The sequence below is a fragment of the Papio anubis genome, chromosome X, assembly GCF_008728515.1.
Source record: "Papio anubis isolate 15944 chromosome X, Panubis1.0, whole genome shotgun sequence".
NCBI lineage: Eukaryota > Metazoa > Chordata > Mammalia > Primates > Cercopithecidae > Papio > Papio anubis.
Genome location: NC_044996.1, coordinates 43529301 through 43546286, shown reverse-complemented (window position 1 = coordinate 43546286; position 16986 = coordinate 43529301). Strand labels below are relative to the sequence as shown.

Genomic DNA, 16986 nt, shown 5'->3' with positions numbered 1-16986 from the left:
GCCCATCAGACCTGGGGATGAGACAGGCAGAAGCTATAATGAACCTGTCTTTGGGACTCTGAAACTCACCTGTGTAAACGCAATTTGCTGTCCAGTTGAGTTTGTGTTTTGAGATGTCTCACACTGTAGAGAGTAGATCTTATGAGTTGGCTGATGGCACAGGTGTGGGGCTGTTGGGGTGACTCCCTGTGTGCCATGTGGTCAAGGGCTAGGGCTAGAGTCTAAAGAAAAGGAGCTCCCATGAGCCCTGGTCTGTGTCAGGTGTGAAGTGGAAAGTGCATTGAACTGGGAGTTAGGGCACCTGGGTTCTCGTCAGAAAGCTTGTCAGAACCTTTTCCCCTCTGTTTCCTCACCTCTGAAATGGGGTTTAATAACATGGTCCTGCCTGCCTCCCAGGCGATGGCAAAGTGGAAGTGCTCTGTAGCACTTCTCTGTATGCTACCTGCTCATGCCTTTTGTTTTAGGTGCTGATATGGGCAGATTTCAGCGTGAATGCAAAGTGCCATGTTGGTACTGGGGTATGCTCAGATACATTCTCATCTTTGTACCATCCTTGTTTGAACTTCTAAGTCTCACCTCTTCCTATTTGCAGCCAAAGTGATAGTTTAGCTTTTTACCTCCTAGTCTAAAAATGCATGCCACCAAAATTTTCAGGCAGTTGGAAGCCAAGCAAAGAAGAAAGCAGGGATATTCAGGCCAAGGCTGGGGGCCCTTGCACCTCTGAATTAAAATGTTAGTTCCATGTGGCTCTGTTGGCTAACGTTGAATATGAATGTGACTCTAGCATGACAGGGTGAAGAGGTTCAGTATCATAAATCTGAGAAGTTGCTAAAGGAGGCAATGAGTTTACTGGAAATGGAATATAAATAATCAGGAATCCCCAGATAACTGTGTACCATCATAGGAGGTGGAATGTAATGTAATAAGTAATCTTTCAATCAGATACATTTAGTTATATCAAGTCAGCAGATTTGAAAAAGGACCCTAGAGGCCAGGCACAGTGATACACCTGTAATCCCAGCACTTTGGTAAGCTGAGGCAGGAGGATTGCTTGAGGACAGGAGTTCGAGACCAGCCAGGGCAACATAGTGAGATGCTGTCTCCACAAAAAATAAAAAATAAAAAAATAAAAAAAGTTAGCCGGGTATGGTGGTGCACACCTGTAGTCCCAGCTACTCGAGAGGCTAAAGCAGGAGAATTGCTTCAGCCCAGGAGTTGGAGGGTGCAGTGAGCTATGATTGCACCACTGCACTCCAGCCTGGATAACAGAGTGAGACTGTCTCAAAAAAAAAAAAAAGATACACTCTATACTGCTATGCTGGTGATAGAAATAGGCAAGACAGAAAAGATGAAAGAACTAAAGTTAGATCCATGACTGATGGAGGATAACAGGACAACCAACTGGGTTGAAACTGGAGGCTTGTTCTCTTTGGTAGTTTTCTGAGTTTCTGGCCTAGGGAAATTGTGGATCAGAACCAGCCAAATGGACTTGTAAGGGAAATCTGTGCCCTAAAATCTGCTTGCCTCCTCTTGTCTGTGGGTATAGAAAAGTAAGATTTAACTGTGGTGCCCAGTGCTGCATTTTTACTTCTCTGTTTAGCATGTTGGAAGTGTCTTGGGTATTCCAGAAGCTCAGGAAGGCTGCTGGCATGACTCTGGTGACTCCAGAAGTATTGAGGACCTTTCTAAGGTGGTTGGGGCCCCTGCCTCTTCTCTGTGTACTGTAGCTTCTGAGTGTAGACTTTGATGGGCCTGATGCTGGGTAACTATGTGCAGCCTCCAACTTGGTCCCTTACCTAAGGTGAGTAACTTTACTGCTGGATCAAGGGTAAAGAATATTAGCTTTGTTTATTTCTTGGACTGCTCCTGAGGGGTGGGATGGGGAGTGGGGATAAGTCAATGTTTGGATAATTGAAATTTCAAGTCTGTAATCCTTATCTAAAACCATTAAGATCAGATATATTTCAGAAATCAGAATTTTTTGGATTTCAGAAAGGCCATACAGTGCATGTAGAGTCTTTTACATACACTCCCAGTGGGGTTTGAGGCAGCACCCCACAATTAAATACATTATTATTTTTATGGGAAACATGAATATTCACCATAAGTGGAAGAAACAGTCTATAAATCGTCTCACCTCAATTCAAGTTGTATTTTGCTGTAACATTAGCTTTGAAGAAAACTTTCAGTTTTTAGAACTTTTTGGATTTTGGGATTGCCAACAAAAGATTGTGGACCTGTAATTATCATCGGCTTTGTATTTTTAATGAAATTGATCAAGGGAAAAGGCACCTTCTTGATACGTATTTCCTTTGATGAGGTATCATGCAGGTGATGGTCTCCTGACTGTGTTCTTTTTAAGTCCCTTTCTTATTTTCATTCTTCTTCCTCTTCTTATTGGCAGGGATTCATGCAGGCGTCTTTCCTTATAGTGATTTTTCTTGTAATACCCTTTTCTTCTAAATATGGGCTCTGAGAGAACAGAAGAACAACATACTAAAGAACATACAAGTGACAAAGCCAACAAGTCCATAATACAGATATCCTGTATTAATAAGAGCTCTCAGCAATATAGGGACACATGTCAACGATTTCTAAACCACACCATTCAGTCACTACAGGCGAAGAAACTCCACAAACATGAGTTTCATTCCTTTGTCAATCCTCAGTTCTGCTGAATGTTTTTGACTCCTGTAGTAGTTCAGTCCAAGGGCAAAAATTCAGGATCTCAGGCTACCAGGAGTGATTCAATCTCCTGGGACATTTGTGAAACATGAGAATTCCTGGAGTCCCATGCTTGGGGAGTCAGAATTCTTAATGGGGGAACCCAGGAATTTGTAATGTTTTACAAGCTCTGCATAGGACTTTTTTGTTCCTCTTGATGGTTGAGCACCACTGCATGGGGGAAGGTCAAACTGCCACAGCTGCAGGGTTCCAAAGGCTGTAATCTGGACCTATGTCACACCAGGTATCAGGTAACTGATTTGTCTATTAGGACAAGGTTCTTTTTGTTTGGTTTTACCTGGGAGGAGAATGGAAGAGTAAAACCACCTAGGCATGTTTAGAAATAAAAGAATCAATCAAAAGGAGGCTTGGAACCTGGGAGTGGCAGTTTGATAGGGTTGCCAGCTAAAATAAATACAGGACAAATTTATACTAAAACTATTCCTTGTTTATCTTCAATTAGAATGTAACTGGGCATCCTGTATTTTTATTTGCTAAATTTGGCAATGTTGAGTATTGATAAACCTACCTTCTCCCATGGGAGGCAAACCAGATGGCATGTGTGTGCGTGTTCCATGCTCAGAATCTATTTTTACCTGCCCTGGGTTAAGTTTAAGACTGACTACTTGTGTCATCTTGAAACTGAAGCATTGAAATACGGAGTCTTCTCACCCTCCTTCTCCCTTTCTCATGTGCACACACACACACACACATGCATGCATGCAAGCACAAACACGTACCTGTTGCCTTTAAAATTTTTTCTGTTACATTATTGTGTTAGAGTTTTGGTTACTTTTTGTTATTGTTCAAGTAACATTGTCTCACTCTGTCTGGCATTTTTTCTTGCTAACCATTCTTAATTCTTCAATTGCAGATCTTTCTCCTGGCCTGCCCTCCATGTCGGGGAGCTATCGTCGTCTTCAAGTAAGAGAAAATTGACTTTTGCTCTGTTGCTCTTCAGAGTGTTTTTGTCTGTTTGCTAACAAGACTGGTAATGCATTGCTGTGAATACCTTGGAACTGTACCATTTTGTCTCTGCACTTCCCAAAGGGATAAAGGTCTGTGAGGGCCTACTGAAACAGGGAAATACTGTGTGTGGAGACCTGGTTTTTGTCAAGCCCTGTCAAATCCTTTTTAGCAAATCCTTCCAGTAGCGGATGTATGGCCAAGGCATGCTCCCTTGGAAGGTTGCTGCCCGGCTAAAATTTTTCTTGAGAGCATGCTAGGGGCCAGACAGCTTCCTTTCTCTGAAGAATCTTTGCTTTGTGAGCCTACTGCTCCACTGAGCATATGGTTCTTCACATTGAAGGGCATTGTTCTTATGTTTTTATGGGTTTTTCCCCCTAAAGTGCAAATTAAAGTGAGGAGAGAAAAATACCCACTATTACGAGTTCGGACTTTCATAAAAATAGCAAGCATCAAATCTATTAAAGTATATTGCAGGCAAATAGCGTTTCTCTGAAGGCAGGTTTATTTAAATGAAATTATCAAGAGTCCTGGAACCCTCATTTTAACCGTGAGTTGTGACCACCTTGCTTATCAAACCTTTTATTAGAGTTGCTAATGAGAAGCTAAATCGACTGAATTAATTTCATCTCTTTTCTCCTTCCCTGACCCCGGTTCTGGAGATGTTCTTGAGCAGTGAAATGGCCGCAAGCCAGAGGAAGGGAACAGGAAATAAAGAGCCCAGCAGATTCTTGGATAATTGAGAGTGGTGTAAATGGCTTTCTGATTTACTTAAGTCATTAAAGTGTTAGGTAGGGGAAAATGGACCCCATTTTCTGCTTCAAATAGCTCCTTGAAATAGCCACTTAGTCTCTTGCCTTAGGTGAGTAACTTTCAGCTGCGTGAGGGATAATGGATCCTGATTTCATGTATTTCTTACTTGAACAGCTCCTAAGGGAAAGGGATATTTAACCCTGTTTCCTCCCTTGATTTTCCAAAATGAGCTCAATTATTCAGTGTAATGTTTTAAAAGTAACATTTGTTGGTTCTATTTCATTATGAAAGTAACAATTCTCATTATGGAAAACACAGGGACACATAAGGAAGAAACGTCATCCATCCCTAATCCAAGCACCAAGAGATAATTTTGCTTACTACCTTTCTTTTCTTAATAAGCAGAGATCATATTGTATATTGAGGTGTTTACTGTATCTTTTCTAAATTTAACTTGGTTTATTGATACATTCATATACGTGTGTAAATCATAAATATGATTACTGGATTTTTTTTTTTTTTTTGGTAGTGGTCCTTTCTTTTCCCTTTTTTCCTTCAGCTCCTAGTTCTACCTTTCCACACTATCCCTTTGTATTACCAAAACAGTATGTATCTTTTCACATTTTTCTCCATGTGCATAGATACACACACACATACACACACACAAATTTTGGAATGCTTTGTTGTTCATTGTTTGTTTTACAGAAATAGAATATTATATATACTTTAATATATCTTGCTTTTTCATTCTACCATATGTCATAGAAATGTATCACAGTCTATTGATGTAGCTCTTATTCTTTTATAATGTTGTAAAATATTTCATCAATGCACAATGATTTATTTAGCCATTCCCCTATTAGTGAACATTTACTTTCTTTGCACGTTTCTGCCATTACATTCAATGCTGAAATCAACATGATTTTGTATACACCCTTATGTACTGTTGCTTTCAGTTTAGATATAGATGTAGGTAGAGGTATATAGGTATATATGAATGTTGAAATATATATTTATGTTAATAGATGTCACCATATTGATTTACAAAAACAGGCTGTTGTACTACACTGTTTGCTTTTGTATATAATATGTGAGATTATTATTTTCTTCGTATCCCTATCAGCAGTAGGTGTTATGGTTCTTGTAATTTTGACAACCTAATGGATGCAGTTTCTTGGCTACTAGTGAGTTTCAGTATTATCTCAATTTTTTGTCCAATTAAATTTGTTCCTTATTCATATCATCTGCACATTTTCCTATGGGTTGTTTATATTTTTCTTAATTTCTAAGACCTCTTTGTATATTTTAGATTTTAGCCCTTTGTTTATCATCGTTGTTACAGATATCTTTCCCAAATATGTTTATATTGACTTTGTTTGTTTTTCTTTTTAATTATTTTTTTAGTAGAGACAGTATTTCACTATGTTGGCCAGGCTGGTCTTGAACTACTGACCTCAAGTGATCTGCCCGTCTCGGCCTCCCAAAGTGCTGGGATTACAGACATTAGCCACTGCGCCCAACCTATATTGATTTTGTTGATGGAATATATTTCCATGTAATTGTTTGCATTTTTATATCCAAATATGACTCTTATATAGCTTCTGAATTTCGAGTCTTGGTTAAGATAGTTTTCTTGAAGATAGGTAACCAGTTGTATTGGAATAATATATTAAATTATCCCTATTTTACCCTGTGATCTCTTTGCAGCTATTAAATGTTTTATATGCTGGGATCTACTTATGGATTCTCTATTCTATTTCTTCTGTTTGTCTATTCATGTACCCAAGTCATACAGATTTGATTACATTAGGCTTTAAAAAACATTTTTCTGGGGCCGGGCACGGCGGCTTACACTGTAATCCCAGCGCTTTGGGAGGCTGAGGCGGGCGGATCACTTGAGGTCAGGAGTTCGAGACCAGCCTGGCTAACATAGTGAAACCCCATCTCTACTAAAAATACAAAAATTAGCCAGGCGTGGTGGCACACGCCTGTAATCCCAGCTACTCGCGAGGCTGAGGCAGGAGAATCACTTGAACCCAGGAGGCGGAGGTTGTAGTGAGCCAGGATTGTGCCACTGCTCTGCAGCCCAGGGAAACAGAGTGAGACTCTGTATCAAAAAAAAAAAAAATTCTTGGCTGTTTGTTGTCACTTGTTCATACACACAGATTTTAAGATCACTTATATTCACCTACCTTTCTCAAATACTAGTGGAATTCTAATGAGAATTGCCTTAAGTATATATTTCAATTTTTAAATTATATGGCTCCTTTTATCTAAGAAATGGTATTTCTTTCCATCTGTTCACATCATATGTGTTTCAATTAGATTTATCTTTTTCTTCCTATCTGCTCTATGCCTTTCTTGATGCATTTATTCCTCAAGAATTAACAGCTTTTCTGCCGGGTACAGTGGCTCATGCCTATAATCCTGGCACTTTGGGATGCTAAGGTGGGCATATTGCTTGAGCTTAGGAGTTTGAGACCATCCTGGACAACGTGGTGAAATCTTGTCTCTACCCCACCACCAAAAAAAAAGAATAAAAAAAGAAAAAGAATTAACAACATTCCCTCTCTCCCCCAACCACCCCGTAATGAATGGAATATTTTTCCCCTTTCTGTTCCTAAGTGCTTTTTGCTAGAGTAGGAAAAGATTGTTGATTTTAAAAAATATCTTATATCTGGCTATCTTACCAAATTCTCTTGTTCTTGTAAATTTTATTTTAGTTTTATCTCTTCTTTTCCTTAGTCATATCAGTTATTTCATTTTCTTAATGCATTTGCTAGAAATTCAGAGTTAAATAAAAATTGTGCTGATGGGTTACTCTTGCCTAAAACTGATTTTAAATGGAAATATTTTCTGTGTTCCTTCATATTTGCTGTTGGTGTTTGTTAAATAGTCTATTATACTTAAGTAGTTTTCACATTTATGTAGAGATTTTAAAATATTTATTTATTTAGACAGTGTCTTGCTTTGCTGCTAGGATGGTCTTGATCTCCTGACTTGAAGCAATTCTCCTGCCTCGGCCTCCCAAAGAGCTGGGATTACAGGTGTGAGCCACTGTGCCCAGCCAATATTTTTTAAAAGAAGGAAGCGTAGCTGTGTTTTATCTAATGCTTTTTCTACATCTGTTGATCATGTGGGATTTTTTCATTTAAATTTTTGATACAATAAATTACATTGGTAGATTTTCTGGTTTTGAACTACTCTTACATTGAAATACACCCTGCTGATAATAGTATATTATTATTTTGATACATTGCTGTATTCTATTGTCAATATTTTGTTTAGAATCTTGCTTCAATATTCCCGAGATTAGAGTCATGTTTTTCTTAGTGCTCTTTTCTTCAAGTTTAAGGATTGAGGCCAGGTGTAGTGGCTCACGCCTGCAATCCCAACACTTTGAGAGGCTGAGTTAGAAGGATTGCTTGAGGCCAGGAGCTCGGGACCAGCCTGGACAACATATCAGGACTTTGTCTCTACAAAAAAATTAAAATTAAAATTAACAGGGCATGCTAATGTGTGCCTATAGTCCCAACTACTTGAGAGGCTGAGGCAGGAGGATCACTTGAGCCCAGGAGTTGGAGGCTGCAGTGAGCTATGATTGTGCAGCCGAACTGCAACTTGGGCTGCAGAGCAAGACTCCATCTTTAAAAAAAAAACAAGTTTAAGGATTAAAGTTATGGTGGCTATGTAAAATATACTGCAGAATGTTCCTTCTTTTTCTCTTGCCTGGAATACTTTAATTATCATTAGAAATTGTATATCCTGACTGGGCGTGGTGGCAGGTACCTGTAATCCCAGCACTTTGGGAGGCTGAGGCGGTCAGACCACCTGAGGTCAGGAGTTCAAGACCAGTCTGACCAACGTGGTGAAACCCTTTCTCTGCTAAAAATACAAAAATTAGCTGGGCATGGTGGTGGGTGCCTGTAATCCCAGCTACTTGAGAGGCTGAGGGAGGAGAATCACTTGAACTTGGGAGGCGGAGGTTGCAGTGAGATGAGATCTCACCACTGCACTCCAGCCTGGGCGACAGAGACTCTGTCTCAAAATAAACAAACAAACAAACAAATAAATAAATAAATAATGTATCCTTTAAAGGTAAGATAAAACTTATCTGTGAAGCCACCTGATCTTGGTGCCATTTTTCAATGGGTAGACTCTTAATCACCTTTCTGATGTGTTCTGTGGTAAGCTGTTCAAACGTTTTTGGGTCAATTTTGGTCGTTTGTGTTTTGCTAGGAAATTATCTATTTCTTCTAAATTTTCAAATTTGTTGCCAAATATTTAGTTGAGCATGTAATATCCTCTTACTTTATAATTTAAAAGTATCTCCTCATCTGTAGTCATGTGTTTTTTCTTGGACTTGATCTTGTCTGTTTTTGTGTTTTCTCCTCTATATATTAATCAGGTTAATAAGCACTTACCTGTTTTTGGTTGCTACATAGAACCATGTTTTCAATTTATTTATTCTTTCTTATTTATTTTTTTCTACTTAATTTTCAGCTTTTATCTTCATTAATTCCCTCTTCTGTTTTTTTTCTTATTCTCTCAAGGACAAGGACAAGTATTTATTCCTTATTTATTTATTGTCTTTTTTCCCCCAGTTTTTCTTCTAGATCCAAGGGTTACATGTGCAGGTTTGTTACAAGGGTATGCTGCATGATGCTGAGGTTTGGGGCATGACTGAACCTGTCACTCAGGTAGTGACAAGCCTAGCACTCAATAGGTAGTTTTTCAGCCCTTGTCATCCTCCTTGCCTCCCCTCTCTTGTAGTCGCCTTTGTTTGTTGTTTTTATCTTTTTTTTTTTTTTTTGGACAGTTTCTCGCTCTGGTGCCCGGGCTGGAGTGCAGTGGTGAGAACGCAACTTACTATAGCCTCGACCTCTTGGGCTCAAGTGATCCTCCTGCCTCAGCCTCTGACGTAGCTGGGACTACAGGCACTAGCCATGACACCTAGCTAGCTAATTATTTTAGTTTTTGTAGAGATGGGGTCTTTCCATGTTGCCCAGGCTGGTCTCAGACTCCTGGGCTCAAGCAGTTATGCCACTTCAGCCTCCCGAAGAGTTGGGATTACGGGCATGAGCTACTATGCCTGGCTTGTTTTTCCTATCTTTATGTCTGTATATCCAACGTTTAGCTTCCATTCACAAGTGAGAACATGTGGTATTTGATTTTCTGTTTCTGTGTTAGTTAGGTTAGGGTAATGGCCTCCAGCTGCATCCATGCTGCTGCAAAGGGCATCATTTCATTCTTTTTATGGCTGCATACTATTCCGTGGTATACATGTACCATATTTTCTTTATCCAGTCCACCAGTGATGGGCATCTAGATTGACTCCATGTCTTTACTATTGTCAGTAGTGCTGCGATGAATATCTGGGTACATGTGTCTTGGTAGAATGATTTGTTTTCCTTTGAGTATATACCCAGTAATGGGATTGCTGGGTTGAGTGGTAGTTCTACTTTTAGTTCTTTGAGAACTCTCCAACCTGCTTTCCACAGTGGATATAAACTAATTTACATTCCCATCAACAGTGTATATGCATTTTTCTCTACAGCCCCACCAGCATCTGTTATTTTTCAAGTTTTTAGTAATAGCCATTCTGATTGGTGTGAGATGATATCTCATTTTTGTTGTTGTTGTTCTTTGAGACAGAATCTTGCTCTGTTGCCCAGGCTGGAGTACAGTGGCCTGATCTCAGCTCACTGCAAACTCCTCCTCCTGGGTTCAAGTGATTCTGCTGCCTCAGCCTCTCAAGTAGCTGGGACTACAGACACGTGTCACCATGCCTGGCTCATTTTTATATTTTTAGTAGAGATGAGGTTTTACCATGTTGACCAGGCTGGTCTTGAACTCCTGACCTCAGGTGATCTGCCCGCCTCAGCCTCTCAAAGTGGTGGGATTACAAGCATGAGCCACCATGCTTGGGTTCATTGTGGTTTGATTTGCATTTCTCTAACTATTAGTGATAAGAGATATTTTTCATATGCTTGTTGGCTGCTTGTATGCCTTCTTTTGAGAAGTGTCTGTTCACGTCCTTTGCCCACTTTTTAGTCAGGTCATTTGTTTTTTGCTTGTTGATTTAAGTTTCTTATAGATTTGGGTTATTAGATCTTTGTCAGATGAATAATTTGTGATTTTTTTTCCCGTTCTGTATATTGTCTGTTTACTCTGCTGATAGTTTCTTTTGCTGTGCAGAAGCTCTTTAGTTTAATTAGGTCCCACTTGTCAATTTTTGGTTTTTTTTAGTTGCTTTTGAGGACTTAGCTATAAATTCCTTGCCAAGGCCAATGTCAAGAAGGTATTTTCTGGGTTTTCTTCTAGGATTTTTATAGTTTGAGATCTTACATTTAAATCTTTAATTCATCTTGAGTTAATTTTTGTATATCGTGATAGGAAGGAGTGCAGTTTCATTCTTCTGCACATGTATAGCGAGTTTTCTCAGCACCATTTATTTAATAGGGAGTTCTTTCCCCATTGTTTACTTTTCTTGACTTTGCTGAACACCACATAGTTGTAGGTGTATGGCTTTATTTCTGTGTTCTCTATCCTATTCCTTTAGTCTCTGTTTTTGTACCAGTACGATGCTGTTTTGGTTACTATAGCCTTGTAGTATAGTTTGAAGTCAGGTAATGTGGTGCCTCTGGGTTTGTTCTTTTTGCTTAGGATTGCTTTGGCTATTTGGGCTGTTTTTTTTGTTATGTATGAATTTTAGAATAGTTTTTTCTAGTTATGTGAAGAATAACTTTGGGAGTTTGATGGGAATAGCATTGAATCTGTAGATTGCTTCAGGTAGTATGGCCATTTGAACGATGTTGATTATTCTAATCCATGAGAATCTAGTATTTTTCCATTTGTTTGTGTCAACTGTGATTTCTTTTAACAGTGTTTTGTATTTGTCCTTGTAAAGATCTTTCATCTCCTTGGCTGGATGTATTCCTAGGCATTTTATTTTTTTTGCAGCTATTGTAAATGGGATTACATTCTTGATTAGGTTCTCAGCTTGAATGTTACTGGTGTATAGAAATGCTACTGATTTTTTTATATGATTTTGTTATCCTGAAACTTTATTGAAGTCATTTATCAGTTCTAGGAGCCTTTTGTTGGAGTCTTTAGGGTTTTCTAGGAATAGAATTATATCATCAGTGAAGAGAGATAGTTTGAATTCTTCTTTTCCTATTTGCATGCCTTTTATTTATTCCTCTTGCCTGATTTCTCTGGCTAAGCCTTCCGGTACTATGTTGAATAGGAATGGTGAGAGTGGGCATCCTTGTCTTGTTCTAGATCTCAAGGGGAATGCTTCCAGCTTTTGCTCATTCAGTATGATATTGGCTGTGGGTTTTTCTTAGATTACTCTTATTATTTTGAGGTATATTCTTTCAATGTTTAGCTTGTTGAAGGTTTTTATCATGAAGGGAAGTTGGATTATATAAAAAACCTTTTTCTTTGACTATTGAGATGATCATATGGTCCTTGTTTTAAATTCTGTTTATGTGTCGAATCACATTTACTGATTTGCATATGTTGAACCAACTTTGCATCCCAGGAATGAAGCCTACTTGATTTTGGCGAATTAACTATTTGATGTGCTGCTGGATTCAGTTTGCTAGTATTTTGTTGAGAATTTTTGCTTCTATGTAGTTTTCTTTTTTCATTGCGTCTTTGCCAGATTTTGGTATCAAGGTGATGCTTGCTTTGTAGCATGATTTAGGGAGGAGTCTCTCCTCCTTGATTTTTTTTTTTTTTTTTTTTTGTAATAGTAAGATTGGTACCGGCTCTTTCTTCTTTATCCATCTGATAGAATTTAGCTCTGAATCTGTCTGGTCCATGGCTTTTTTTGGTTGGTAGGTTTTCTTTTTTTTAAATTACTGATTCAATTTCAGAACTCGTTATTTGTTCAAGTGTCAGTTTCTTCCTGATTCATTCTTGGGAGGTTGTGTATTTCTAGGAATCCATCCATTTTCTCTAGATTTTCTAATTTGTGGGCATAGAAGTGTTCATAGTAGTCTCTGAGGTTCTTTTATATTTTTGGGGGATCAGTTGTAATGTCACATTTGTCATCTCTGTGGTTATTTGGGTCTTCTCTCTTTTTTCTTTGTTGATCTAGGTATCAATTTATAGATCTTGTATATCCTTTCAAATAACCAACCTTTTTTTATTGATCCTTGGTATGGATTGTTTGAGTTTCAGTTTCATTCAGTTCTGCTCTGGTTTTAGTTATATCTTTTCTTCTTGCTTTGGAGTTAGTTCTTGTTTTCTAGTTCCTCTAGGTACAACTTTAGCTTGCTAATTTGAGGTCTTTCTAACTTCTTGATGTAGGCATTTAGCACTGTAAATTTTCCTCTTAATACTGTTTTTGCTGCATCCTATAGATTTTCATATGTTGTTTCTATGTTCTCATCAATGTCAAAGAATTTTTTGATTTCTGCCTTAATTTTATGGTTTATCCCCAAATCATTCAGGAACAAGTTATTTAATTTCCATGTAATTGGGTCTTCTTGGTATTGACTTCTATTTTTATTCCACTGTGGAACAAGAGTATGCTTGGAATGATTTCAAGCTTTTTGAATTTATTGAGACTTCCTTTATGGCCAAACATATGTTTGATCTTAGAGTATGTCCCGTGTGCAGATGAGAAGAATGTTTATTCTGTGATTGTTGGGTGGACTATTCTGTAGATGTCTATTAGGTCCAATTGGTCAACTGTCAAATTTAAGTCCAGAATTTCTTTGTTCATTTTCTGACTTGATGATCTGTCTTATACCATAGTGGAGTATTGAAATCCCCATTATTATTGTGTGGCTATCTAAGTCTTTTTGTAGGTTTCAAAGTATGTGTTTTATGAATTTGGGTGCTCCAATGTTGGGTGCATATATATTTAGGATAGTTAAGTCTCCTTGTTGAATTGAAGCCTTTACCATTATGTAATACTCTTATTTGTCCTTTTTTACTATTTTTGGTTTGCAGTCTTTTTATCTGATGTAAGAATACCGACCCCTATTCTTTTTTGTTTTTCATTTGCATGATAGATTTTTCTCCATCCCATTACTTTGAGCCTATGGGTGCCATCACATGTGAGATGCTTCTCTTGAAGATAGCAGGTAGTTAGGTCTTGGTTGTTTTTATCCATCTTGCCACTCTGTGCCCTTTCAGTGGACATTTAGACTGTTTACATTCAACGTTAATATCGATATATGAGGTTTTGTTCCTTTCATGATGTTGTTAATTGGTTGCTTTGTAGTCTCGATTGTGTAGTTGCTTTTTGGAGTCTATGAGCTATGTTCTTAAATGTGTTTTTGTGGTAGCAGGTATTGTTCTTTTGTTCCCATGTTTAGAACTCCCTTAAGGAGCTCTTCTAAGGCTGGTTTAGTGGTAACGAATTCCCTTCGCATTTGCTTGTCTAGAAAAGATTTTATTTCTCCTTCTCTTATGAAGCTTAGTTTGGTGGGATATGAAATTCTTGCTTGGAATTTCTTTTTTCTAAGGATGCTGAAAATAGGCCCCCAGTCTCTTCTGGCTTGTAAGGATTCTGCTGAGAAGTCTGCTGTTAGCCTGGCGGGATTTGCTTTGTAAGTGATCTGACCCTTTTCTCTAGCTGCCTTTAAGATTTTTTCTTTTTCATTGACCTTGGAAAGTCTGATGACTGTGTGTCTTGTGGATGGTTATCTTATATAGTATCTTGCAGGAGTTCTCTGAATTTCTTTAATTTGCATGTTGTCCTCTCTAACAAGATCAGATAAATTTTCATGAACTCTATCCTCAAATATGTTTTCCAAGTTGCTCACTGGGTTTCCTTCTCTCTCAGGAATGCCAGTGAGTCTTAGGTTTGGTCTTATTACATAATCCCATATATCTTGAAACTTTTGCTCATTTTTAAAAATTCTTTTTTCTTTATTCTTGTCTGACAGGGTTAATTCGTAGGACCATTCTTTGAGCTCTGAAATTCTTTCCTCAGCTTGGTCTAGTCTGTTGTTAATGCTTCCAATTGTATTTGGAAACTTCTGTAGTGAAGTTTTTCAATTCCAGCAGTTCTGTTTGGCTCTTTCTTAAAGTGGCTATGTTGTCTTTTAACTCTTGGATCATTTTACTGGCTTTCTTGGATTGGGTTTCAACTTTCTCTGGAGTCTCACTGAGCTTCCTTGCCATCCAGATTCTGAATTCTGTGTATGTCCTTTCAGACATTTCAGTCTGGTTAGGATCCATTGCTGTGGAGCTAGTGCGATCCTTTGGATCATCACATTTTAAAATTAAACTTTAGGTTGGGCGCAGTGGCTCACACCTGTAATCCCAGCACTTTGGGAGGCAGGAGGATCACCTGAGGTCAGGAATTCGAGACCAGCCTGGCCAACATGGTGAAACCCCCGTCTCTACTAAAAATACAAAAAATTAGCTGGGCATGGTGGCGGGCTCCTGTAATCCCAGCTACTCAGGAGGCTAAGGCAGGAGAATTGCTTGAACCCAGGAGACAGATAAAAATTAAAAACTTCATTTCTCAACATAAGCTCCATGAACGTCAATTTAATTCATTCCTAAAGAACGCAATTTAATTCATCCCTAGAGAACCGAGGGTACTGGGAATGTAACTTTGTCAATGCATTCTTTTTTACATTATTAACTGAAGATAAATGAGGGCCTTTAAGATATATTTTTTTTAAGTTTAAGAAACAAAAAGAAGTCAGAAAGAGCCATATCAGGACTTTGAGGTGATTGCCTAATCATTTCCTACTGAAACTCTCACAGAATTGCCTTTGTTTGATGAGCGGAATGAGCAGGAGCATTTTCCTGGTCAAGAAGTATTCCCCGGTGAAGCTTTCCTGGGTATTTTTTCACTAAAACTTTGGCTGACTTTTTATCAAAACACTATCATAATTAAGTAGGTGTTACAGTCCTTTGACTCTCAAAAAAATCAACAAGCAAAATGTGTTGAGCATCCCCAAAACCTGCTGTCATGACCTTTGCTCTTGACCGGACCACTTTCAATGCTTGGCAGACATTGCTGTGATTGTACTTTGTCTTCAGGATCATGTTCCATCTCCTGTTGTAATTCTTTCAAGATACGCTTCAGAATCTTTTTTTTTTTTTTTTTTTTTTTTTTAAATTTATTTATTATTATGTACTTTAAGTTGTAGGTACATGTGCATAACATGCAGGTTTGTTACATATATACTTGTGCTGTTAGTCTGTTGTGACCTGTCAATCCCTGCCATTATCCAGAACCTACAAAGAACTCAAACAAATTTACAAGAAAAAAAACAAACAACCCCATCAAAAGTGGGCAAGGATATGAAACAGACATTTCTCAAAAGAAGACATTCATACAGCCAACAGACATATGAAAAAAATGCTCATCATCACTGGCCATCAGAGAAATGCAAATCAAAACTACAATGAGATACCATATCTCACACCAGTTAGAATGGCTGCATCATTAAAAAGTCAGGAAACAACAGGTGCTGGAGAGGATGTGAGAAATAGGAACACTTTTACACTGTTGGTGGGATCAGAACTAGTTCAACCATTATGGAAACAGTATGACTCTCGATCTAGAACGATAAAAATTATATGACCCAGCCATCCATTACTGGGGATATACCCAAAGGATTATAAATTATGCTCATATTCCTTATCCCACCTCTTTAAAATTTCCATTGAAAGCTCAGTTCTCATCTTCAGCTGATCTGGGTGCAATTTTGGCACCCATGATCTGGAAAGTTTACTCATCTTTAAGTTTTCAGTCAGAATTGTGTAAACTGAGCCAATTGAGATGTCTATGGTGTTGGCTATCATTTCTGCTATTAATCATTTGTCTTTAATTATGAAATGAACAAGATACAAATTGATGTAGGTGGTCTGCCACTGCAGGCTTCATCATCAACATCTCAGCCTTTCTTAAAATGAGTTATCCTGTAAACTGCTGATTTTTTTCAGGGCATTGTCTCTATAAACTTTTTATAAAGCATAAATGATTTCACCATCCTTCCACCGAAGCTTCACTATAAATTTGATGTTTGTTCTTGCTTCAATTTTAGCAGAATTATTGTTGTTCTGGCAGGGGCTGTTTTCATACTGGTGTCTTATCCTTCTTAGTGCCTCAAACTAGATCCTGTTCAGACATGTTAGAATAAGTTAGCACGAGTTTATTTTGGTGCAAAAAAATTTGAAATCCATGCATAGATTTTTAAAAATAATATGTATTTCCCATTAACTTATTGAAGACCTGTTGTCTGTTAAGTATAATAATGTAGAAAAAATAATATAGGAAAAACCACAAAAGAAATCTCATGTACCTTTTACCTAGTTTCCGCCACTGGTAACCTCTGGCAAAACTATAGTACAGTATCACTGCCAGGATATTTACATTGATAGGGTATTCCGTCACCATGTGGATCTCTTCTGTCATTCTTTTATAGCCATACCCACCATCTACATATCTGAACCCCATCCCTGATCCCTGGCAACCATGAATCTATTATTCATATCTATAATTTTGCTATTTTAGGAATCTTGTGTAAGTATAGTTATACGTTACATTACCTTTGGGTT

General features: G+C 38.0%; 1 protein-coding gene across 13 annotated transcripts in view; it reads left to right on the top strand.

The window, feature by feature from the left end:
• TMEM164 (transmembrane protein 164) overlaps nucleotides 1-16986 on the top strand; it is a 193671-nt gene that overhangs the window by 60735 nt on the left and 115950 nt on the right. For 10 of the 13 annotated variants that reach the window (XM_009198104.4, XM_031660645.1, XM_021932526.2 and 7 more), the window contains one exon: nucleotides 3599-3648. The exons of 2 other annotated variants lie outside the window; for them this stretch is intronic. In XM_009198104.4, coding sequence (XP_009196368.1) covers nucleotides 3599-3648 — 50 coding nt within the window. Of the gene's footprint in view, nucleotides 1-1256; nucleotides 1802-3598; nucleotides 3649-16986 lie in introns of those variants that run through there. One more of the 13 variants, XM_009198109.4, reaches the window with a different exon arrangement.